The 27114-nt window shown below is 36.4% G+C and overlaps 1 protein-coding gene across 1 annotated transcript in view; it reads left to right on the plus strand.

Moving 5' to 3' along the window:
* LOC130582304 (adhesion G protein-coupled receptor A3-like) overlaps positions 1-27114 on the plus strand; it is a 243241-nt gene that overhangs the window by 108815 nt on the left and 107312 nt on the right. Inside the window, exons 7-10 of the mRNA XM_057380921.1 lie at positions 10032-10245; positions 21923-22087; positions 24848-25046; positions 25890-26039. Of these exons, the coding sequence (XP_057236904.1) occupies positions 10032-10245; positions 21923-22087; positions 24848-25046; positions 25890-26039 (728 nt within the window). The remainder of the gene's footprint in view (positions 1-10031; positions 10246-21922; positions 22088-24847; positions 25047-25889; positions 26040-27114) is intronic.

Below are 27114 nucleotides of genomic sequence, written 5' to 3' on the forward strand. Positions count from 1 at the left end.
GTTGTGCCAAAAATTAAATATCTGCATTGCCATTCGAGTCTTAAAATGACAAATATATATATTTGCACATAGATTGTTCTTGAAAGTTTCCTTTTCAAGTAAAAATACATTGCAAGAAGAAATACTGGCCTAAAATGAACAAGGAGTATTTTTTCTTCATATATTTTTCTCAGTGTACACAGAACATTTTTTTGGTCTCATTTGTTACTTAAATTTAGGCATGGGCTTTAGATTATTGTTCCAACCATTTCTTTCTTAATTTACAAGTCATTCTTACTACATTAACACAGTGTAAATATTGAACTGTGGGGGGTTTTCAGTATGTAGTAACTGACTAAATTCAAAACCTTGAGCAGGAAGAATGATGGATTAATTATCCAGATTTAGATTTCAGTCCTGCMGTTTCTTGGCAGTCCACAGGTAGCTTGCTGCACTCATGCGGAGCATCATTGTCTTCCAGAATATGCAGGATCAAGACTTCAGCTCTAATTCTGCAGGGAGTGCCTRATCATGTGAATAGGCCTAATTATGTTGAAATAGGAATATTCACACCAGTAACCTTTCACAGGATTAGGTTTTGCAAGATGTGAATGGTGATACAATTAACAATATTTAAATCCTCTTCCAATTACTTTTGTTTTACAATGTTAGCAGTGCAGGATTTTCTTTAATAACGTATCACATGGCATGAAATATGCATAATAACAATGTATATCAGTCAGATAATGTAACTGTATATTTTGGCTCTTTCAAAGATATCTAAATGGGGTACATTCATTTTATGTCAGAGCTAAGTGGACATTTGGATACCAAAGTTGGTTTCCATACTATCATTTGGTAGGATGAAATGAACAATGCTTTAACTTTTTGGGTCCAAATTCTAGATTTCTCATTCTAATATGATCAGTCTYAAAATGGGGAAAAAAGGAATATGTTGCCCTACATTTAATATTAAACAATATTATCTAATTTCTTTAGAGGCAGTTTAGCACACTGCTGCAAGATTGGGGGCCCTAAATTAGTAACAGTAAATCTTACGAAGGTGAAATAGCAGAARTATTAAAATGTTCATTTGAGGATGAAATTTTACTACTGCGTGTTTTCTTGCATTTGTGCTCACACATGAAAATCCAGTTCAACAGAAATTTCCATCCCTGAAATAATGTGGATTTAGATCTTGGAAATGTACCCACTTTGTTTTTCTCACCACAGCTTACTCTTGTATACTGCATTAGAGGTTTTTAATGTACATTTGTGTTATATTTTGTCTTGGACTATGTGTTCCAAAAAGCATGCAARATAGCTGAAGGAAAATTTAGCCAAGATGGAGTGAGAATAGCAGTGAAATTAGGGCTTTTTAATCTTCAGAGTTATGCCCTTGAACATTTAGCTGGCCTTATCCAAAAAACAGCTGCTGATTAACAAAATAGTGGTAAACCAGACAGCCTTGAGTACAAGCCATGGAGTATCCCTGAATATATATTCTTTATTCATAATATGTAACATGTACATTAAAACACTGGAGTTGAATTTTATACTGCTGATTTCTAGATGAAAGTAGATMACCTTTTTAACAAACCTATGTTAATATTGTCCAGTTAACAAGGTTTATTAGAGTTCGCTGTAATTCATTAATTGTTCTCATAGGAAAATTCCCTGCAAAGCTTTGATGCTAACAATCTCTCTTTTAATTAAGTAGAGTATACCATAGTGGCATTTCACATTTTTATAGCACATTTCATCATACAGCACTTTCTTTAATGTTTGTATAAAAATGGCTGTTGAGATCTTCTGACATGGTCAGCTGGGCTGATAGGAGTTGGGAATGGAAAAATGTAATACTTCAATACTTCAACTGTCGCTCGTTCAGCATTTCTTTTATGAATTGTCTGAGGTTTTTTTGGGTTTTTTTTTGGTTTTTTTTTTTCTCAGATGAGTACCCGTGCAGCCTGCTGGACTCTGGGCAAGTAGGGGCAATCACTGACACTCTTGGGATCTTCCTGCCACCATCTTTCCATGATCTGAGTGTGCAGTTATGATATGAAAATAAAAAGAAGGTAGCTGGATGTCTTTAAGGTTTGGAAAGATGAGTGCTACCRCTGCACTTCCCAGTTAGATAAAGCTAATCAGAATATTTGATTGTAGCTGTTGCACTTATTGGAGTGGGTCCAGAGCAGAGCCACAAAGATGGTTTGAGACATGGAACCCCTTCCCAGTGAGGAAAGGCTGGGGGAGTTGTGGCTGCTCAGCTGCAGAGGGAAAGGCTCCAAGARCTCAGTGCATCCTTTCAGTGCCTGGAGAAGGTTTTTAAGAAAAACAGGGACAGACTTTTTTAATAGGRCCTGTAGCAAAAGAATTAGGAGTAATGGTTTTAAATTAAAAGAGAATCTATTTAGATTACATATAAGGAAGAATTTTTTTTTTTTATAATGAGGGTAGTGAGACACTGGCAACAGGCTACGCAGAGATGTGGTGGATGCACCACTCCTGGAAACATTCCAGGTCAAGGTGGATGTGGCTTGGAGCAAACCTGGGGAGTTAAGGATGTCCCTGCCCATTCTGGGGCAGTTGGACAAGATGACATTTAAAGGTTCCTACCCAAACCATTCTATCATTCTGTGATTTTGTAGAGCTGGGTGCTTTACCTTGCCACTGCTCGACCACTTTTATTAACTGCGATCTGCAATGAATATGCAGAGCCATGGGCCTGCCAGTTCACTTGCCATGAGGGTATAAGCAAAAGTTGCTTTCTAACCGTGGGTTCTGACTGGTGTCAGGAGGGAATTTGTGTTGGTGAATCTTCCAATACCATAGCTGTCAATATGTCATGATCATCAAGTTTCAGCATACGGCAAGTAATCAAATGCTCCCCAGCTTCTGAAGTAGAGTCTTGGGACTATTTGGAAATAAGAAATTGAAAAGTTGCAGCAGTTGATAAGAAAGAAATGAGTGATGAGAAAGCTATTTGCTTGTTCTTTAAATTTTTTATGCCAGTGCAAGGCAATTCAATTTTTTAATTGTTTAACTGGAACAAAACCTTGAATTTCATATTGTGGAAATCTTTCAAGTAACTGTTACCATTTTACAAATTAAAACGTTATGATATTTGACATTTATATTAAATGCTATTAAGTGAAATGTTACCTCTGTTTTTCACTGCCTCTCCTTTCCTATCAAGTAAATCATTGCTATCATCAGTAAAYAAGACAGGATTTTTCCACTGCTCCYTCACAAGTCACATCAGTCCCTAGAACTGGAACAGAAAAGATARTTTTGTTTTACTGGGCCCTTGAATCTGGAGGAAACTCCTGTAGACGGAGACAGGTTGAATAATTTTGCCATGGCTGGTAATGTCATCCAGCTGCTGAGTGCTGGATGAAACCTGTGTTACTTGGATTTGCCAAAAGTGACTAGATTTGAATTGTACTTTTCCCAGCTCAGCCTTTCTTAGATTCCATGTAGGTATAAATTATTTTAAGTAAATAAATCAGCTAAGTTATAGAATCCAAGTGAGTCTCAGAGACTTATTCAAAGCTGTGATTGTAGCTCATCTTGACATATTTGCACTGAATTTTATCTTGTGTTTAGTGTGTATGGAGTACCTCTATAAGGTTAGCTAACCCAGGTAACTGCAGCACCAGCAGCAGTGGACTGTGACAGCCTGGGCTCACTGTCCTTCYAACTTGTGATAAATCCTGTTTACTGCTTCTGCTTATCTCCTTTGATGGCTTTACAGAAGTTTGCAGAAGTAAAACGCAATACAGAATTTGTAGCTTTAAGTAAAACAGCAGACAYGTCAGAAATCTTGCTCGTTTATTGGTTGCTACCATTTCTGTGTAGCACTTAGCAGGAACATAACCCCATAATTTAATTATRAGATGCAGGGAAGGAATAAAAAAACCCAACAACAACAAACCAACCAAAATAAAACCACTGCTTGATGTTCCTGTCTGAAAAGCATGTGTGAGAGTGAAAGGGACTGATAAAATGGTGTGGAATTTGTCTTGCCATGCCAGCATTATGAAGCTGGTGGAAATAAGAAGCTATTACACAAACAAAAGCTCCGCTTTTTCTGCAGTGAGTGGTAAATGGATATGATACAAAGCTTTCTTGTCCCAAGCCCAAGAGACTTACCTTATTCTGCTGTGTTTAATACATGTTGGCATCTGTATTTTCTAGATATTATGTTGAAATTGGAGCCAGGCACAGCTTTTATTAAAACTGAAGCTTGGCCCCAGTTCTCTATTCATCCCTGCCTTCCTTGGCACGTGGTGTGCTCTGTGACCTTCTACACCAAACGTTTCTTTACTGCCAGYGAATTTTGCAACACAGAAACTGGCGTTGGTGTGCTGGCACGTCCCTTTTTGGCAGAGCTGGCCTTTGGAGCAATTCAGATCACGATCTTTTCTCCGGTTCCATTCAGTAAATATCATCAGATATAATTTGCACTGTCAGCAATTTGGATTTTTAAACTAATTTTTTCAATTTGTTTTTTCTCATTTTCATCTGTCCTTTTTCTTGGATCGGTTCCTTTGCTTTGTCCTCACTTCCAGCTTTCCCCCACTGTGCTTTCCATGCACATTTCTTTCCCACTGAGACTGTATACAAATATTAGAGCTCTAACTCACACTTTTGTCAGCGGGATGTGCTGCACTCTGTAGGYTCACTCAGTTCAAATAAAAAGCCCATTGGCAATACAATAAATCAAGTGATTAACAAGAAGCAAAATGCCAACCTCTCTCTTTTTTTTTCTGTCCCAGAAGCTTGTGGTGCACTGTAGCAAACTGAATTTTGTACCAATAAACTGCAGTCAGTGGTGTACCCTGAGATGTGAGTCCTGTAGTACTGAGCTGATGTTTGGGCAGCCTGGAAAAACCTGTGGATTTTCCCATTTCTGGTTGTGTGAAAACTGTTGATATCAAACAAAGCCAGTTAATGAGGGCCAGAAAACAAGGGCAGAAAACTCTGTTTCTGGTGGGYTGAACAGCAGAATGTGCTGGTGTGGCACAGGTTTATGCTCTTAGTTTATGCTCTTAGGTTTGTGCTGCTGAGCTGCCCAGGGTGAAGGTTGTGTAGCAGAAAATGCAGCAGGTAAAGCAGGGTTTCTCCAGCACCTTGTGCTGGTTGTGTTGGCTGATGACTAGCCAGGTTTCTGTGGTGTTCAGACAAATCTGTTGTACGGGCCAGTTTTTCTGCTTACAGATTTGCTTTTGGTCAAACACCTGGAAGACATTCATTAGAAGTGTCCATTCATTAGAATATTATCTAAAGAGAAGAATACAGTACTTTAGAATGTAACTAAAATATGGGTAGAAATGCACTTYATGTTATCTATTTTACAGGGGCGTATGTCAAGAAGCAGTGGTATTGCTTTCATACGCTTCTCCTTTCCAACTTTTAAAACAAAAAAAAAGGCCAAAATTAGATGGGAAATTGAAATACTTTTAAAATCTCAAGAACTGAATTGTAAGGAAAAAATCAGGAAATATCTTACATGTGTACATGTGTGTGGAACAAATTCTTTTATAAATATATTAAGGGCATTGGAACATTTCCTCAGAGCTTCAGTGCACCTAGCTATTTTTCTGTTTCAGCTAATAGTTGAATATATTATATGAAATACTTGAATATAATATATGAAAATATTTCTATTTTCTTTTTCAWYTTTTTTAAMWTCATGGGGCACTSTGTGCATTAAATGTGCAAGGATATGCTCTCTGAAAAGGACTTAGGTGGTATTAATTCAGTGTTTGTGTAACCTGATTCCTTCTCTGTATCTCCTCAGCATTCTAGTCTAGGCCTAATCTGGTATACAAGACTAGATTGCATAAAGAGTCTGGCCTTCAGTCAACAAAACCCTTTTCTGCTGAGGAGTGAAAGATAACGAAAAAGATGTAATTACTGTAATGATGGGTTAGGCCTTTAGATTCAGGCTGCAATCAGTGATTCCTGTGGCGCTCTGCTGCAATCATGGTCTAGTGCTGACTGCAGAGACAAGACAGGTAAAGACTGTAAAACACTCCAGCAGCTCTTGATCCAAATGCCCATAGAGCAGTCACACCTCTCATTTGAAGAGAGTGGTGCTGTCTCCAAACTCGGGGGCAGCAGTGTGGATTGTCTTGGAAGGTGCATCTTGGAATRTTTTTCAAGTGTGTAAAAAATAAGTAAAASCCCTGCAAATTACTCCCTCCCTTCTCAACATACMATAGTCARCCTTTTAATCTTGTGAGGCTGTTGTGTCTGCTATACATACACATACACACACATAAATATGACCATCAGAAATGATACATATTTAGTAATCCAAATTTAGTCTTTATTACCCACATAATCAAAGAAAAAAAAAATCAGTTGTGTAGGGCTATGCTTGCCAGAGCTGTTACATTTGAAGTGCTGTCAAATCAATGCCAAAATAATTCCAAATACTTTCAGAATTTCTTGCTTCTTAGTTTATTCTCAAAGTCARTCTTGAAAATGTGTGTACAGCATTAATAAATACTTTTATTTTTATTCTGAATTTGAAGGATTGTTGGATTATGGACTTAAARTAAGTATTTCCAGCTGATGCTGATGGAACTGTGTATTAATTTTATAGCCACTTGGGATAAAGGGTGTTGGTCCTAATCCTGAAACTCTTATTGATGCAATTAATCCTCATAACTGTGAACTGTGTCACCGAAGTCAACTGGAACTTCTGCATGAGTAATGGTTGCAGAGCCAGCCTCAGACATTTAAATCATTACTATTCCTGGAAAACAACTGAAGATTAGCTCTGGTATTAATTTTTTTTATGTGGATGTCACAGAGATTAAAAGCAGATGTTTTCCAGAAGTAGTTATGTGTCCCTTCCAAGGTCTGAAAATGTCATAATCCATAGAAATTCCATTATTTTCAATTTGAAAATGAGTTTTCTGCATTATTTATCAGTTTGGTCAACCCAAATAGGTACATTCTCAAAGCTGGTCAGGAGGATATCCTGGCATGTTTTATTCCAAAGGTATGTTTAATTCATTTTGCACCTTTGTTGTTGCTTAAAAGGATTTGCCAAGAAAGAGAAAGTGAATACCTTGTTGATAGGACTGAACATTTTTTTACATTCTCCAGTAAAAAAAGGTTTTGTTCACTTATGATCATTAATTGGCAAAACATGTAGAAAACACCTCATTCCCACTTGGAATYTGGTGATTCCCAAAGCTGAGCAACAGAAGGGATAATGGGAGAGCCTTAGGCACCAGTGCTAAAGGCAGAGATGAATTCAGTGATTGTCTTACACTTCATCCCTATGCTCAGCAAGTTATTTAACTTGACTTAAACATSCTGATACTCTAGTTCACACTTTTCCTACTTCATAGCCTCATGACACAATGTGTCACTCACTGCATGACCAAAACTATTTGACTACATACACTTAGTAGTACATCCTCACTTAAAAGCTACTGTATTCATGGGAAATGTTTCGCTTCTGTGAGTGTTATCTATTGCTGTTGTCTTGTGACTATGACAGTATGTTTAATTTTTCCAATTTTGGTAGTCATTTCATTAATTTACAGCTAAATTTGCCCTCTATATCTCTTCTTTATATTCCACAATAAACTTCATAATGCAATGCAAAAGTTGCTACTTTTTGGAGAGAGGAATTCTCTCCATCTGCTAGTTAAAAACCTTTAATGTGAATGACTGAGATCAAGGCTGCAGCTATTAGGAATGAGTTATTAATCTGATTTACCTTCTCTTCCTTTAATTAGAAGCCAAAGGTCATATAAAAACACGGTGTATGTTTCCAGGAATTTTTAGTAACTCGTCTTTGTCTACATACAGTAGGTGCAATCAAAAGGTGAATTCCAGGATGGGCACACAAGGAGGGCTTTCTGAAGGCTGCCCTTTTAGTCACAGCAGACTTAAAACATTTTGGTAGATGGGAGCTCACCCCTTAATCCTGTGTGTTCTGCTCCCAGACAGCAGCAGCACATGCTCCCCTGAGTGCCAATCTTGCTGTGCTGGCCAGCATTCTTCCATAAAAGCAGAAATGATTCCTCTTGCTGTTTACTCAAAGCAGGTGATGAATATACTCTTTAACACTTAAACACACAAATMAGTATCAAAGGCCCAAAGCTAGGTTTGTAAGTACAACTTCACATGGTTTAAGAGTTCCAAAGACAGCACCTGAATGGCACAGGGAAGTGTTTTAGGGTGGGGTGCTGAGTAAGCAGAGGGAAAGCACTACTGGTTATCCACAAATTTYAGCAGTTGCAGAACCAGTGATTATGGCTTGCAACCTGGATGGGCATGGCTAAGTTCATCTGTATTTGTTATGGGCAATGCAGGGTTTTGAGGAGCAAGTTTAAGGAAGATAAAATGGTGAGCAGTGAAATGGAAAAGAAAAAAAAAGGTACTTGTCAGGAAAATAGATTTTTGAGATAGTTACTAGTGGTGCAGATGTGGAAGGGTGACCTTTCAGCTGACAACTCTGTAGGATGGATTGATATTAATGATGAAAGGCCTTTAAATGAAAACAGAAGAAAAATAAGGGCGATCTAGCTTTAAAATTCTCTTTCCTCATCGAGGTAGAATGATAACCAAGGTGCAAGGCTGTCGGCCTTTTGTCTAAGGTGAGATTGCAGAGTGAGGTTGTAAAGTGACCCAGGCTCAGTGAATTGGTGTTGAAGGCTGAGGTGAAAAGGCTCTGTTGTAGGAACTGTTGTGCAGGATGTTCATGGTAGTCTGTCAGTCATGTTTGTGAGTCTTTAGTATTTTCATTACCATTAGAATTTTGTGCAATGATAAAAAGCATCAGTGGTAGTAATTTTTTTCTGCTTAAGAAGAATCTACATCATAAAAAAGAAAATAAGGTTCTCCTTTRTTCCTTATTAGCCCAAAGATGATTATCATCTTTCTTTAGCTGCAGAACTTCTATTTCAGTTATTTTTTTTCCTAAGATGCTTTTTCAATTTTCTGTTACAAATTTAAAGAGTTAGCATTGATTTCATAATTTAGGGAAGATATCTTGCAGAAGTTGTCTTAAGGTAGTTTTGAGATCTAGAAATAAAAATAGAAGAAAACACATACTGTCTAGAGAAGCAGTCTCTAGGGAGACTTTAGGATTGAAGAAAATAACCTTCAATCACTCTCAAATATATAAAATAGCAGACTTGCATCAAGGCCAAAAATGCCTATACCTTCCAAATTTGCAATGTTTATTTTTAAATTGTGTTTAGGCATTTGGGTTTGTGATTATGCCAGCTGTTTTTTGTAATAGCTTGCTTAAAATATGTGGTATTCTCATTATTGGGGTGTTTCTTGGAGAGAGACATGAGAGATAAAATTCATTAAAAAAATATGGTAAAACGTATTCCTCTTTTAATAGATAAAAAGAGCTACTTGGATAAATATTTAATGTTAAGTAATTGTCTAGAGAGTAGAGATGACTTGTGGAATAGCCATGAGGAAATGGGAAATGAAAAGTTATGGGGACAGTKGAACTTTGGGGGTAAGTTTAACTTTGATTAGTCTTGTTATTATCCAAATCCCAGGCTTCCCATGAAGCWGTTTAGGCTCTCTAGACAGTGAGTTTCATTCTGGAGCACAGTGGGCATTTAATCTACTGATTGTAAATGTTAAGTGAAACTGTATTAATGACTGTATTTTTTCTCTACTTGGAAGACTAWTTTTTTTATTCTTTATACTTGTACAGTAAAGCATCCTGCCCTGAGGAGAAGCCTGTGTTGGAGCATCTCAAACATTCCCTTCCAACCTCAACCATTCTGTGACCTGTTTCATGAAACTTTTTTCTGTAGATATTCTGATAATGCTGTATTTATCCAAGCTCACAGCAATGAAAGAAATGTGGTCTCTATGAGCTCTCACAACATGGTCAGACTTCAGTTAGGGGTCATATCTTTTCTATTTTTGCATTTTAACAGGAAGATCTGAGAAGCCAGAATTATACAGTTAGTTCACTTTACAATATTCATAGGAGAGGAATTGATTTTGACTTTCTTTTCCCCCTGTTTTTTGTTTTGTTTTCCCTGCAGCTGGGCCTCTGGAACTCCCTCTCTTTGAGCTGATCCCATCTCAGAGACAGGTGGTTTTCCACGGAGACCGTTTGCCGTTTCAGTGCACTGCCACTTACGTGGACAACTCCACCCAGGTGCACTGGTACCACGGCGGGCGCCTGGTCCAGACGGACGAGGAGAGCGGCATCTTCGTGGAGGACAGCATCATCCACGACTGCTGCCTCATCACACGGTAACACACTGCCCTCGGCGTGCTTGGGATGCAGGCATGGGGTACACATTCCAAACTTGCAATAGGAATAACTTGCAAAAGTAGGAATAAGGCCAGGAAAAAGACAAACACWATCTCGAGGCCCAGCGCTGCACCACTCAYTGTAAAATGTTCACTCCAGCTACACCACACTCACTTGGGAAAGTAGATCAGAACACGGCCGAGCTGCCGTGTCACGGCATAAAATATGTGTCAGGAGTTGTTTTATTTGAAGCGATTCCATTGCAGGCTTGAATGTGAGCACAGAGGGAGAGATTTTTTGTGGCTGTGATTGGCTGTGGTTCCAGATTGTGTTTTGTGTCTAAGTATCCAGATTTGATCAGATACGGGTTTGAAACAGAGAAAAGGAATTTCTTACACAGTAAACTAGGAGAAGAAACATGAAAAAAAGCAGGAAAACAAGAGAAACTTCAGCAGCATATGAGAATGACCTACAGCCAAACTGCTTTTTCCTGAATCCATCTAAAAGTCTGAGTTGTGATGGACCAATGAAGAGCCATCARTTGGAAAGGCTTGGATTAGTTTTTGTAGTTCCACTATTTTGGATATTATATTCCTTACTTRGGTAATCTCATGCTTGTTTCTTACTAAATATTTCTCAATTTTCTGTGACTTTTACCGCCTCTGTGCCTTTGTGCTTGAGAGACACAGAGATCTACAGATGCATTTGCTGATGTGAAAAGTGCAAGAGGAATGACGTAGAATAGGCTTGTATAAAAGAAGTAAAAACTAATATTTGGCAGTTTTGCTTCAGTTTTTCTTTTAAATATTATTTAATAAATTATAAATCTCTGTTTATTTTTGGGTTTCATCACAGAGTATTGGTTTGTCACTAAAAGCTGCTAAGTTGTTGCATACATCCTTTTGTCCTCTGCCAGTTCTCATCACTGATCAAAAAGAGAGTCTGATTCTGTGTGCATGTTCTGCCTTTCTCTTTGTAGAAGATGGAGTGAAAATAGCTATGCTAATTAGCTCTGGATAATCATTAACATCTTTTCACTCAAACAGTTTCTATTAATATAATTGACCTGAAATGCTTCTTGAACTATCAAATAGAAGTTATGAAGGGAGTCAAATTAAATCCTGTTCACTGGGGTCTTTTGCTTTTATTAATTTCATCTACTCACTGAYCCCCTTTGGAGTCCTGTAGATGTAGAGGTGGAGATCTGACCTGTTCTCACAGCTGTTGGCTTTCTTCTGATATCAATGAAAAGGACTATTAGAGCAATTAGTACAGTGAGCTATTATATAACTGCCGAGTCACTTAAATTAAAGCATGTTCTTCCTATTTCCATTATATCAAATTTAAAAGACATGCTGTTAATCACCTCATTATATTTTCCAACTGAATTCTATTTTGCACTGTATRAGCAATTTGTAAAGCATAGTAACAAACTGAACTAAATTATCTAAAATTGTTTTCAAAATAGCTATCCTTTTTAAAAAGATAAAAGTAGCTTGACTGATGTTTACCTTATATTACTTTTTTTTGCCAGACTGTAAAATAAAACCCGTTGTCTACCATAACATGTTTTAATAAGGATRGTTGATCTCCTGCCTCCCTCGTTTACTGTGGCATTTAATAGGTGACCTTGATGCTGATGGTGCAGTATGCACTGGGATGTGCAGTGTGCACAGCTATTCAGAAAAAATGTTCTTTAAATATGTCATCACGTTTGCTGTTAGAGACTGGAAAAATACTTTGACTTGCCCAAGTTATGCAATAAAGGCTGTTAAAATAAGACAAAATATTTTTGAATAAAACTCCCAAGTCTTYAAACAGCTGCTTACAAGCTAGGTGCTGATCAAAATTAATTTATAAAAGACATGCTTTGGAACCTACTTTTAAAAACTACTATTTTGAAGTCAAATTTTAATAAAAAGACATGTATTGTCTCTTCATGTTGAAAATAAGAAAACATTGGCCATGTTGTGACTGTTAAAAATTGCCTTCATCATTTCTTAATTTTGATCCCATCTTTATGACCATATATACTATATCCTAACTTATATCATTCTTATTATCATGACAAATTAAAATAGTATGTAATAGCATGCTTGTTACATGTTACAATAGTATGTGTTGTCTGCTTTTTACATGCTATTTCACACTCATCTGTGATAGATCTTGAGGCTAAATCGTAGTTGTAGAAGGCACTGAAATATCAGAAAGACTGTGCCTCCCTGAGGCTATCAAATGTTAAATATACAATTTGGACTAAAAATAAAGGTAACTTAAAATCTGTTCTTACAGTATCATATTTTGCCTTCACATACCTAGTCTTTWCAGCAAATGTCCACTGTCTGTGGCATTCAGTAATTGCACTAAAGGACAGGCTTTGGCCTCTGCTACTTAGCAATTTAAAGATTTCTATAGCTGCCTTTGAACAAAGAGGTGTAGTCATGTTCCAAAAGCTGCTTGTTCAAACATTTTTAGGTGGTTATTTTATTGGGTAGTTCCAGATATTTCTGGACATGGATTTACAACACAAATATCATGCTAAACCTTCTGTTTTATTAACTGGCACAGTAGAAGGATAAAATATCCAAATGTGTATTTTTTGTCTCCTATCATAAAGCAGAATAAACTAAAATAAATATTTTTGTTACAATAATTAAACTAAAGTTTTGAACTGTATTCCGGTCTGTGACATTTTTCTTGGCAAGGAGTATTCCCTAATAGGAGATCTTGAGAAGGTGTTTTCAATTCTGCTGCTAGCTTGCATTTATCATTTCTTGCCAATGATAATAATATTTGACTTTTCTGGTGTTTCATTTTCTGTCATTATGCCTGTGTATAAATGTCATAGTCATGCATGAAAATATACATCTGATGTGGGACTAATTTCCTATCATTTGTGAATGGATCTGGCTGAAATTGTTAATGGTGCTTCCATGAAGACAGCCTGATTTCTTTAGCCATGAATATTGTATCRGTTTAATAATAAGTAGCAATTCTAATTCAAAATACTCTTGTGATTGTATGATATCCCCAAACCCACGTGGAAGGAAGGTCATGTAGGATTCTCTGCAGCATCTTTCCCAACTTCCCTACAGTTCCCTTTCAGTGTTTGGAGAAGCTGGCAGGACAGTTATTAGAATATTAAACTACAATATGAAATTATTTTAGTTCTGTGAACCAAGAAACTCTGCAGTGGTAGAGAGACATTAATTTTCAGGAAGTTTCTTATTTACCACAAAGAATACAATGACAGTTTTGAAGACTTTTTATTTCCATTCTGTAAACACTTGTGCAGAGTGTTTAGCAGCACTTATGCCCCGACAGCTGTAATGGCTGCTCTGGGACCATTACAGTTCACAAACACTCCTTCTGAAAACATTAAACTCTGCAGAAAGTTAAGAACCCAAAAGAAGGAGAACTACAACTGGAGAAACTTAACAGGCTCTCAACTAAACCTAGACTAGCAGGTGCTAGGATCAAAAGTTGTTCTCAGAAGTAATTTTTGCTGCCACTTGAAATACAGACTACTAGGACTGAATTTTGATCCCCCCAAAATCAAGTTTTTCTRTTATAGTTTGTCCTAAGTATTTCAGCCTTATAAAAAGGGTTGACAAAGCCACTTCTATTTTATGGGGATTTTGAGTTTAAAAAAATACTAAGCTTAAGAATCTGGTGTTGTTCATCCTCTAAATGCTTTACATTGTGAGAGTAGTCACAGTCAATATGGGCTGGTCAAAAGTAAATCATGAAATAAATAGTAATGTTTGAGATGAGAGGTATAGGATTATGTGAAAATYCCAAAAATGTGCAGAAGAAAGGAAGAAGTTCAAACCATGGTTCACTCATGGCAAAGATACTAAAAAAATTAAAAACAAATTAAATGTTGTGGGTTAAAAATTCTGATCATACTTTATGTTATCCGAATAGGAGGTCGAGTCCAATTTCTACCTTTTTTACTTTGTTTGAAATTATTGCTGCAGCTATTAGTAAATAATTAGGAGTTTGATTGAGACGTGTTATCACTAGAAGAATAAGGATTGTTTAAGATATGATTAAAGAAAGGAAATTGATTCCAGGAGTAGACAGATGGTATTGTGGCAAGTTTGAGATCCAGGCAAACACGTCTTAAAAGAACAAAATGCTTCCACAACTTGTGGCTGAAAAGCAGAAATTCTGGGCATAAGAGGATCCAAATTATCCTTAAACTTTCTTAACAGTTTGTGGCAGGAATACTTCTGGAAAAGATGTGAAGCAAGCAGGAGTGCTTTCGACTGGTCCTATGTTAAAAATAGTCTGAAAACCCCTGGTAATTGTGTTGGAACATTGGATACTTAATTGGAAGTTCAGGTACATTCCAAAAAATATTGGAGATTGCACAAGATTAACAAGATTTGAACAGATCCAAATAACTTGATTCAGAAATGCAGATATTTTATAATCAATTTTTGTTCTGCTGTCATGAGTGTTTAGAGATGAGCAGCTAAAGGTCATACTGAGAAACTCAGAGAGATAAGCAGAAATTGTTCAGTGTTGATATTTTTGATTCATCCAGTTGACTTTGTTTGACCCTTAGTTGTCAAGGAGTTAGGAAAGAAATGAAGCAAAATAACAATTTAAATTGTAAATCAATATTTCTGTATTATTTTGAGGTCACTTTAAACYATATAGGCAATGATCTGCAACTCATTTCAGGCACTGGAGGCAGAAAAGGGCTCGTGACAGATGCTGCTTTACCAGCAGTATTCTATATCAGATGGGAAGGTAATATTTTAAATTATTGCAGARTAGTATGAAGTACCCAGGGTAAGGGTTTCATTATGTGAGATTAGGAGTACCTTCATGTGAATTAATTTGGAAGATTAATTAAACTTAGGTCTTTTTGCTAAAAATATTTCAATTACCTGAATAAAACTCAATGACAGTTTTATTACTAATCAGTGTGGGGAATATTTTAAAATATAACCTGTGGAGATACAATACTAATGAAAAGCAGAAGCAGCAACCACGGTGCCCTCTGTCATTAAAGTAATAGACCATTACCTAAGAGCTGTGCTGTGTCATAAAAACAGGCTTAATTTGGGTAAGTGCTTGTTGAAACATGATTGAAAAACAGGTATTTTCACAAAAAAAATACATCTAAGTATTTTGGCTGATAGAATTTAAATACCCTGGAAAAATAGTAAGTCAGAACTATAAAAACATTTTGATGAAGTCCTTGAAGAGCAAGAATATKCTTTCTTTGGTGTTGAGACCCGATTAAGAAGGTGCCTTGCACTGAATTTTGACCTCTCACCTCCATCTGTGCTTATATCCAGCAGCTATATATGGGTCCAGCCAGCCACAACACTGAAATGTTCAGTGGTAAGAACAAAAATTGACATTTTATCCCCCACAAGGGAGAATCAGAGGGTTTTGCTTTGACTTTTTAAGGCCAGAATGATTTTAATATGGCCCTTCAAACAGCTGCAGCTCCACAGCTGAGGACGCACTTTGGAGTCAACATCTCAGGGCTGCCTTGTTGTAAAGTACTTTTCCTGTCAACATCAGTGTTAGGTGTAATTATACACTTTCTCTGAGTCCAGTCAGTAGTTTGTAAATCTGTGAATCAAATTGGAGCACATCAGAGCATTTATGGCACATGACCAGAATCTGATGCCAGATAACCCTAAAAAGGTGCAGCAAACCATTTCTTCAAAGCAAGATTTGTTATAAACATTAACACAACAACTGAATTGCTTTTTACCTTTCTTGTATTTCAGTCTGTTTGACACTGAGAATATATTGTAGGGCATATTCCTATTAACATGCTGGAATTCCATGAGAACWGGTCCTGGGTTCCTGCCCCCCTCTTTTTTCTCCCTGCACAATTAAAAATCTTGACATTTAATTGCTCATGATATTGTGATTGGGTCACRATGACCATCATGAAATRAAGTTTACACTGTTGGAGATACCCCAAATACTGAGAAAGAAGAGACTGTTCCTGAAGTTTTTATGTAGGGAACTGCCATGTCTTACCTTCTTTTACATCTTTCCAAATTCCTTGCAGGTGGGCAAGTAAAACAGGTGAGTGTCCTAACCCTAATATACCAACCAGCCCATAAAGTATTCATTAGATAATTAATTTCTGCATTTGTACCATGTCAAAATAATATGCATTTGACAAATAATTCGATATTGTAAAATTTACGTAGTGGGGCTTTTGGTTTGTTTTCTTTTGTGTGTTGTTTGGGCATTTGGTGATGGCTGTTTGGAGTTTTTTGCTGGTCCCAGTGGCATGTAATCAAATAATCAAGAATTGTCATAAGCAGATTAACACTTCTGAGTTATGTGAGAAAACTTTGCTTTAAAAGCTTTTTGTGCAATTTTGGCTATTGGTCTGATTGGTGTTATTTTTGTCTAAGAATCYCTGATAGTGTGCAGATCACAGGAGTTATGCTAATGAAATAAAGCTGTCTCTGAATATAACATTGCAGCAYGCAAACTACTTAAGGGCAGATGAAAGGCATAGAGCAGGTGTAGCAGCATTTCCCCAGAAGGCTGCACTTGTATCCGTCCTGCAGTCCATCAGTTTGCTGGTAGAACAAAATTAATAACAATAAACACATCTGAGCGTCCCTAAACCTTTCACCAACTGACACAGCAGCTCAGTGACAGACAAATGATTCATGAAGTACTTTAAATAAGCCCTGGCCCAARTGTACTCTCTTCAAATAGCTTTGTAACAGTGTGCTGCCGCAGACCTGCCASCTGTCTGAAGGTTTTTACAGCAAGAGAAAGTTTTGGGGCTCTTGAACTGTTGATCTTCCTTTTTTTTCCTCTCCCYACTTACATTCTCAGCTAGTTAGAATGGCATGTATTGACTCCAGGACTGTGGGAGTATGAAGATAAATRCAAAAATCTTTATGTTACACCCTTCAGTGCTGAGCAGCAGCTGATTGTCTCTCTGACCAGCTCAATGAGTGAGAATCAGATCACACAACAAACCAAACCTGCTGTGATATGAWGTAGAGCTATTTAGGTTTGTGACGTAGTTTTTGAAGGTGCTTTGGTGGAGTCACTCCAGTATTAAAAGTGTTTGTTCTCTCAATGTTGTGAAAGGAATTAATGGCATATTTGTGGGTCACAGGTACTTTGATATCCACCTATAGAAAAGACATCTGACTGTTGGCTGTTGGGCAGCAAATGGATGTTAACCTGTGATGGTATTTTTAAACATTTGCATTTCAATTGAAGTTATTTGAGCAATATAAAGGAAATAAAGTGAGATGGTTTTACTAACTGACATGCAGCTCTTTTCTCCTATTTTGGAAGTAGTGGGGTTTTTTTGGTTTGTTAGAGTTTTTCCCCTCTGTTTGGGTTGGGGTTTTTTTCTGTTTTTTCAATATATTGTTATTAAAATTAGGTCCTTCCCAGCTCTTGTGGCTCTAGAATGTGAACAAATAAGCTAAATTATATATATTATAAAGATAAATTATATAAAAAGTATTTTTATAGCACATTACATTTTTTCAGTACCTACAGATGGTATTAAATGGTAAGTTAAGCTTTGTTTTTATTAGCAATCAAAAGAAGCAAAATCAGGTGTATTGCATCACCTGGGTGTATGAGAAATTGATTACACCTGAAAAGACCTGCCAGACATCTCACATAAAATGAGCACCAACTTTCATCTTCCTTTTCTCTTGCTGTTGCCTGGACACAAGTTTACTTCAAAGGCCATCAGCCTTCTAAAGCTGCTTCTTTCAAGGGTAAATAACTAATTTTGTCAGAGAGATCAGACTAGCAATTTGAGTTCAGACAAGTGCCTTGATTTACAGATTCTCTCTTCATTTTCCATGTTTTAACCTTATGTCCCCTGTGAAAGGCTGTATGCCAAGCAGCAGTGTACTCTGGAGACCAACACTCATTTTTTAAATTGCATGTTAGTATTAATAATTTAAGGTGGTATGGGTTGGAGGCATGTTATGCAGACCTTCTGCCTGAACTGTAGAAAACACATTAGCTATTTATCTGTCTGAAGAAGAGCTGAAGAATTCTCGAAGAGAAAACCTAAATGCTTCCTTGTGTTTAACTAAATAATTTTTATTTTCCTGCAGGAAGGGCAGATCGTTCTCCCTAAATCTTACAGGCACTCAAGTCCGACTTTAAAATATTTTTTTTGTGGAAAGCCAATCAAAATATGGTGTTCAAGTCTCTTCTTTATTTGTTACTTTGTTTYCTGGCATGAAAATGTCTGCTGGGGCGTACAGTAAATGTCGCTATAGTACTTCTTCAGGACATGGTTGAGTAACTTTGCATAATGAGACCTACTTCTGATTGTCTAATTAGTTATGCAGAGCAGTAGCAATGAAAAACTATGCCTCAAATAGAACTCTATTGTCATAGGTTACTTGATTACATGAGTATGGCTTCTGCTTGTATTATGGCTCCTCTCTTAATAATGACAAATGCCACGGGCTTCTGTTGAATATATAACAACTTTTTCATGCAATTTCATCAGCTGTACATTTTAATTAATTTTTCAATATGTCAGTCATCACGTTTGAAAAAAGGAATTCTACCATGCATGAAATTTCCCGGTACAAAAAAGAATCGTGTATATTCTATTTCTCCCTTTCAGTGTTTTTTACTGAGAAGGTCACTGTGATTTGAAGGGAAATTTGAGAAAAGCCTGCAAGTCATCCTTTTCTCATCAAGCATCAATCTTGAGTTTGCTTTGATAGCATCTCATGAATGTCTGACTTCGTTTTGTCTTCATAGACTATCACAGGATTATTAAAGTTTGAAAAGCCTCCAAGATCATCAAGTCCAAGTGTTCATCCACCATCTCTGTGTTCACCACCAAACCATATCCMRAGTGCCACATCCACATGGCATTTTGAACATTTCCTAGGAGGTGGTCCCACCACTCTCCTGGGCGGCCTTTTCCAATGCCAGACCATCCTTTTCATAATATCTGATCTAAGCCTTCCCTCTGGTGCAACTTGAGGCCATTTCTTGTCATACTGGGAGTCAAAAATTTCCATGGAGAGTGGCAACTGTCACCCTGCTGAGGAGTGGGATGTGGTTGCTAATGTGGAGGGCGTAGGAATGCTTGTTGACTCATACTCCATCCTTAGGAAAGCTGCACAGTAGGGGCAAAGTTGTTTCATTTGTGGCTTGATGTTTATGAGCTCCTGTGAGACAGGATCATCAAGTAAAGGTTACAGCCAGAGGAGCCATCCTCTCTTAATTCTTTTGTGTTCTTGTCACGCTCCTAAATCAGAGTTGAGCCTTGTTCTCTGGTTCTGGGAGAGTTCTTGCCTTTAACCAAGATTTGTTGCCCTCGCTGAGGGAGATKGAGAATGGCTTTCTCCTACAAGTGAGAATCTCTGGGCGTGCTTATGTAACCATGCCGAGACTTAAAATATGGAACTAGTCTTAAAATATGGAACTGACCTCATAGGAAACTTTCTGAAATAGACTTTTAAAATTCTACACCCAGCAAAGGCCCACCCTTTCCTTCTGGTCTACCAGGACTGTGAAGTCTCCAAGGATTATAAGTGGAAAAAATGCTAAAGGATCAATTTGATTGGTGTTTCTGAGTATTAAAAGACTTCTTTTTCTTTTTTTTTTTTTTTTAAATTCAGTCCCCTAAATTCTCCAGAGGTATAAGATCAATTTATCATTTGTCATATCCAGATGGTAAGTAAATGAACAGTTTCACCATTGGGCTTGCTATCCAAAATATTCCAAGAGGAATATAAATGAATGCATCATTTACAGTGGCCAGATGGCAATTCAGAAGACAATTTCATGTTCTAGTCATTATATTGCATAAACCTATTCTGGCTTCTTTTTTTATCACCATCTTAAAGAAGGACAAGAGAAGATTTAAAGTGTGAATGTGAGGAGTTACTTGTCTGAGATAATTTGAACCAGTGTCCAAGTATTTTGTTTTTATCAGAAGCAACACTGATGTATCAGTAAATATTTGCTTGTGAATCTGGGCGACTTCATCTAATGACGGGAGATCTATTAAGCAGCAGATAAATTTACACCACAACACATTTCAGCAGTTTAAATAAATGGAAAATATACCCTTTATTTATTTTCATACTGCTTACTTGTAAAATTTATAATAAGCTCAAAAATGGTATTTACCTAACATCACCATGGTTTGCGATTTTATCAAATTTGTATTGTTAACARTGATTATGGGTATTTTATAGAAAAAATATCAAAACATCAGCAACGCCATCATACATTCTATTCACTTGTGAAGTTTCCGTGTGGATGGCACAAGTGAATACTTCTGCTTATTCTCTCAGTGAAAAAGTTTTATGCATAATTGTTTAATAAGCTCTAGGAATATGATCTTTCCTGACTGTCGATAAAGATGATGTGAGATTGTTGTGACATATGAAATGTAAGATTTAATTAAAACATTGTTAGAAATTGGCTAATTTCACTGAAGCATTTCAACCTGAATGTAAAAAGATGTACTAAGAATTAGCTAAAAGWCTGGTCTTTTCTCCTGAGACTTCTTAAGAGAACAATTGCTTCTTTAGGCATAAAAATTCTGAGCTACTCTGTCTGAGAATGGCTAGCAATGCTTTTTCTATATTTTTTTGCCATAAAAATATGTTAGAATTCATTGTAAAAATTAAATGGGGGATTCCAAAGAACTTGGAGCTCAAAGCCATCATAAATTAGAAAAATGGGAAATTTTGTAAGTTACTATTTAATGATAAATTTCACTGACTATCTAGAGAGCTATGCRGAATTTCTGAAGCAACTAACTTAAAGACTATTTGCCATGGTTTACTTGTTTTCTGAGGACCTAGATAACAGCCCTGTAGTAAGTAATCGAGAAAATCACCTTTCAAAATGTCAGGCTCTTCATAAAAGTTCCAAAGGCAACAGGTATCACCTTTTGATTCTGTCCTTCAGTTTTTATAATGTACCTTCTTTCTCATTCTCACACTACTGCGTTTCTTCCCATATAATTTCTAGCTGTCTAAACCACAAGGCATATTCAAAGATGGGCCATTTCTGTAAAGCAAAGTAAATATTTCAGATAAATGCTACTTTTTTTCCTCTCCCAACTATTTTGGTGTGTGTCACCTTCAAAAATGTCATTAGCATTATTTTTTCTGATGACAAAATTGATATGGCATCTATAGAGTTGGAGTAACTGAGTAACATTCTAACCCTGATAGAGTARTGCCAGGTTCTGCTGTTGAATTGCTGCAGGACCTGTGATCACAGCAAACATTCTCTGTGGGTTGGTTGTGTGGTCAACTTGAAATTAATTTCTGGCTTTCAAGGGTTTGGTTAGGCAACAAACCCAATATTCTGTAATACCTGGGGAAAGAAAAATGGGTTTGATAAAAAATGGGTGATTTCTTGTGGTGATTTGTGATTTGTRTAATAGCCTGTTACAATCTGAGTATTCAATACAAACTGGTGCTGCTAAGAGCTTACTACCACTTACATACTGACTGTCCCTTGAATACCATAGACCAAACCCCGTTTTTATATTTTCATAAAAAATCTCTGAGAGTAAGTTAATGTCAGAATATCTGACATTATATCTGTGTAATATCTGCATATCTGTATAGTATAAATATCTGTAATATATAGATGTCTGTATAATTATGTTTATACAATGATGTATCTTTTATTTTATAGTGAACTTATCCTATCCAGTATTGATGTCGATGCAACTGGAAATTGGGAGTGTCTAGTCAATAATTCCTACGGCAATAGCACTAAACAAGTAGAAATCGTGGTACTTGAAACAGCTGCACCCTACTGCCCTGCAGAAAGAGTTATTAACAACAAGGGGGACTTCAGGTATGAATCTTTGGGTTTGAAGTGTGTTTCATATATTAATGTAGGTACATGTTCATGTGACATGATGCTTCAGTGTCAGTTATAAAGACATCAGTTATATTAGTTGTTATTTTTATGTAATACAGTGGGAGAGAGGAGCASTGTGTTATTTTGATGGGAAATGGGACCTCGTGCTTCAAGAGAAGCAGTGGTTTGTGAAAGTCAGAAAGTCTTCTAATGTCTCAGTATGCAATTATGGAATTTTTTTTTTTTAAATTAGGTAAATGAGAGAGAATTCAAAACTGTTCTTGGTCTTTGTAGGAAATGCTAACGCTGCGTTAAAGCATTAGAAGATTAAATCTTTAGTACTTTTTTATTCTGTTCTAGCTCATGGCTTTGTTCAGCTGAGATCAGAGGTAGCAAATGGCATGAAACTGTTAGTAAAATATTTCACTGAAGAGAATCAAAATAGAAAGTAAAACTACTTAGTGAAACAAATAGATTGTTGGAGGTGAGCTTAGGAACACACACAGTTCTACCAATATATCACATTATTTCAAAATACATCTGTCCTGCTATCTGAGTCTTGAGTCTGCAAAATTTTGTACACTGAATCTAGTTCTTGCTTCATCTTTATTTTTACCTACATATGCTGGTGGGGCTTTTTACAATTTTAATAATTTTAATTTGAAGAAAAGGTTTCTGTGAAATTTGGTATTGTTTTCAGTTAGCTCTGAAATGCTTCAATGATATGCACAATGCTCTTAAACAAAACCTACTTGACAATAAGAGTGATGCATGATGGCAATCCCATTGAGAAATCAAGACAGTAATTTGTTACCAAATGAATTATAATGAGAATTCAGCTTGAATAGTTAATGAAAGGAAAGCAGATRAGGAAGGAAGCTTCTCTTAATAGCAGAACTTTCTGCAAATACTTCTGACCTGAAAGCCTCTCTTTAGTAGCTAACCCTTAAAACTTTCCTAAAGGGTTTTTGTACTATTTCTTGYGTGTGAATGAAAATAAAGGATTGAGTTAGAAAGAATAGGGAAAAAAAAAAACCCTACTCACATAATCTGTTTTCTGTTTACTACAAAGCTATTTTGCTATGTTTTAACCTCAGTTCCAGTGAGTTTGCCTCTTTCACTGACACAAAATTGCTGAGGCAATCCATATATATGGATTAAAATTCATTGAAGACCTTTGACAATCTTAGYTATATGTTTTTTTGTCATACAAAAACTGTAATTGTGTTCTCTTATAGTGGATGTGCTTAAATGTATTTTAATTAGATCTTTAAAAAAATGTATACTTCCTGTCATAAAACTGATACTGAATCTTTCAGATGACAGCTCTATGACGTTCATGTTCTTGCCTTAAAATGACATCMTTTTCTCCATAAATAAATATATATAACTCCTACAGGCTGCACAAACTAACACCAGGAGCATTTTTGGCATTTTATATAAATCAAAAGAACAGGAGTGGACATTTCTCTACCTACTGATCATCTTCCTAGAAATCCATATAAATTTATTTTTAAAATGTACATCAAAAGGATGCTGAGTCCATCAGCATGTACATCAAAAGGATGCTGAGTTCTTTTGGCATTTGAGAGAATGAATTTAAAATTGTAGAGAATTTATCAGGCTCAAACTCAGCATTAGTGCTTGAAATTGTTCCAAAGGTTTATCCTCAGAGATGGAGCTATCACACCAGCAATTTTTCTTACAAAGGACTTTGAAGTTTTGGTAACATAACAAGTATGTAAGTAGAAAGAACTGAACCACAAAGGCAAAACTAGAAAGAATAGTTCTTTTATTGGACAGAAGAAAGGAAAAAAGCCCCAACTGTTAGGGAAGTGTGGCTATTTCAGTTGTCCAGCCTAGGTGGTATTTATAATTGCGTAACTGCAAGAAGAATCAGGCACTGAGAGTCAAAATGAACTGGCCTTTTGTACTAAAAGGTTTTCTCTATCATGGTCATATTTTACTCCTTTTTTTTTCCTTTTCTAGCACTCTCTAAATTATTTCTGAAAAGCAAATGGTAATACTGTTACATGCTATCATTCCTCTTCATAAAAGCCAGATTCTGCTCCCTGTGACAATGCTAAGTTCAGAATGATCTCTTTAGTTTTACTTTCGAAGTAAGTTGCCAATCATTGTGGCCCAATTGCATTAATGCAAATGTTTTACTAAAAATAGTATTTCAGCCTTGAGGCAAAAGGCTTCTGTGCTACTATATGCTACATACTGTATTTGCTACTATACATATTTTGATTTTTTTGGAGAAGTTCCTTTCATGATTCATTTTTTCATCAACTGTTTTTATGTCACAAGTTGAATTATTTCAGGGACAGTTAGCTGTGACAAATGAAAGTATTTTTCTTCTTAGCTTTTCTTTGAAATGAAGAAAACTTTTATAGCCCAAAACCTTTCAGTGTGTTATGTAACAATGTACAATAGAATGTGCATTGTATAATTGAGAGGAGCTAATACATATGTTTGAGGAAAGGTTGATTGCCAAGCCGTGCTTTCATTAAAAAGCAGAATATTTTTGTGATTTATTGTGTTCAATCATTATTTCATTTAATTAATTAATTAAAGAACCATATCCTTCCCAGACCTGCTGACTCATTGATGATATTCTTATTGTTTTCTTTGATTTTTCCCAATTRCCTGATCCTGCTGTGTCCATACTACGCTGTTACATTTTGTTATATATATCTATATTGTAAGTTGTCTTTAACATTTCAATTTTCGTTAYCGTGCTGTTTATAGGTGGCCCAAAACTTTGGCAGGGATAACAGCTTACCAGCCCTGTCTGCAGTATTCTTTTAACTCCGTWGCATTTCACAATGGCGCAGAGGAACCCAAGGCGTGGCGTAAATGCAATCGAACAGGGCGCTGGGATGAAGAAAACTATTCTGAATGTCCGTACTCACAAGAAATAACTCAAGTTCTTCATGCTTTTAGTCAGGTAACATTGTGAAATCCAAGGCTTCTTGGCACTGTTCTTGTTGAAGGGCTTGAAAGAAATGTCTGTTCAGCCACAAGTTTGATTGGGGTAGATGAACTTTTAACAAAAGAATTTTTAACTTGAAAGGCAACAATTTGTTTCTTTGGTAATTGGAAGTTGTAGTAGGAGCAAGTACACAGCACTTACTACCTTTATCTTAATTCTTTTTTCATTGGGTGTTTGGCGTCTAGATGATTATTAGTAATGCTAATGGGGTGAACAGTGCTTCACTTTCGTACCTTCTTTGTCTTCCCCTCATGTGTTTTTTCCAAGAAGATGTTAATTTCTCAGGAAGTCCTATATCAGCGTTTCATCAGCTGAACTGCCTTTCCTCTTTAGAAAGCATTTTGGATGTCTTTAAAAAAAAAGCAGTGCAACTGCCTTACTAATTTTACAACTTTCATTTTCCTTGATCATTTCTTTGTTATTAGTACCAGTAGTGGCAGGTAAGACCACAGAAAGTTTGTTTTCATATGGGTTAATATATAAGATTAAGTAATATTATGAGAGCCATTGCAYTTATAGGGTAATAAAATAACTGGGGAGGTGTCTAGAATCCAGTCCATTTTCCTGTAAGCAATGAGGTGAGGTTGGGTYTCTCAGGGCTTTAGACATTCAGGTTTTTACAGCATCTGAGGATGCTGAAGTTACCTTCATATGGCCCTGCAATGTGCATCCATGGCATCCTGATGCTCATAAATCCATGTGAAATTATAGCATTATACAAATGGATGTCATCTCCAGTTTTTCAAGAGAATGAAGCCAGCTGATTTAWTAAGCCTAACAATTCTGCTGTATTTTCAGATGCACATCAATTTGACAACCGTGCTTGAATTTTCCCGCCAGCTGACRGCCTACACAAGAGGTGCTTCCCTCTTTGCGGATAAAATGGATGTAATATATTTGGCTTATATAATGGAAAAGTTAATTGTCTTCGTGGATGAAGTTGGAGATGTAAGATATYTTCTCTGTGCTGCAAAAAAGTATCACTCAGAAGTGAAATCTTCACGTGTGGYCCCGTTGTTAATGTATGCGGGCACACACTGAAGAGGAGCTTCTAAAACTGATTGCTGATTGCAAATGTTCTGCATCAACTGTGATTTGTCTCTTTGTGCCAAAAAGGACAACTAAGCCTTCTTCTCTGATGACAAGGGCATTGCTGCTTAGGAATAAAACCTGTTTTTTTTAATGAGCCACTTATATTTAATTTTCTCTTCAATGCAAATGKTTTATTGTCTTAGAATGGACTCTCTCTGGCCACTGGAGCTGCACATGCTTCTTTTGTTTTTTCCTTTTCATCAGGAGTTTTTCACTGAGTTTTGGAAGGAGGTATCACTTCATATAAAGAAAAGATAATATGTCTTTATGTGCAATTTTGTACAGAAACTTTTTGCATTATGTATGCCACTTTTGCAGGAAAATATAATTACAATTATGAAAACCCTATGGGAAAAATAGGTTTTTATGGGAAACAGAAATGTTTATCATATTTTTTACTGTTAATTTTCAGACTGTTTGCATAAAGATTTCATAAACTGTAATTTTTGAGCAAATGGTGGTATTTTTTTTTTTTTTTGGTTTGGCAATGTTCGTTCCCTTCTGGCTCTGGGAATTGTAACAGTTAATGTTTCAGTGCCAATTTGAGAAAGTCTCCAACTTCTATTTCACCATTATACACTAGATCTAAAGTATATTATTTAGTGCTCCCCAAGAATCATGTTTCAAAGCTGCAACTTTATCTCAGCTCAAAATCCTGATAAGATCTTACTGCTTTCTGACAAAACAAAATTTAACATTCAAAAGAAACAGCTGGATTTGCCATAAAGCCTCTTTATTTTTCTAGCAGCTGATGCATTTTCCATTAAAACTGAGCACCATCTCTAATCTTTTAATTGACTTCCACCTTTCAAATAGGTTTTRGTTTCTGCTTTTTTGGTACAGAAACATCTCTGTCTCTATCACTTTTCTCTACATCTCTGATTTAGTAATCCCTTATCTTCTTAATTTATAGTATTTTTCCAAATTTTTC

This window comes from Malurus melanocephalus, unplaced genomic scaffold (genome assembly GCF_030028575.1).
Source record: "Malurus melanocephalus ecotype Western Australia unplaced genomic scaffold, MMel_1.1 scaffold_12, whole genome shotgun sequence".
Lineage (NCBI taxonomy): Eukaryota > Metazoa > Chordata > Aves > Passeriformes > Maluridae > Malurus > Malurus melanocephalus.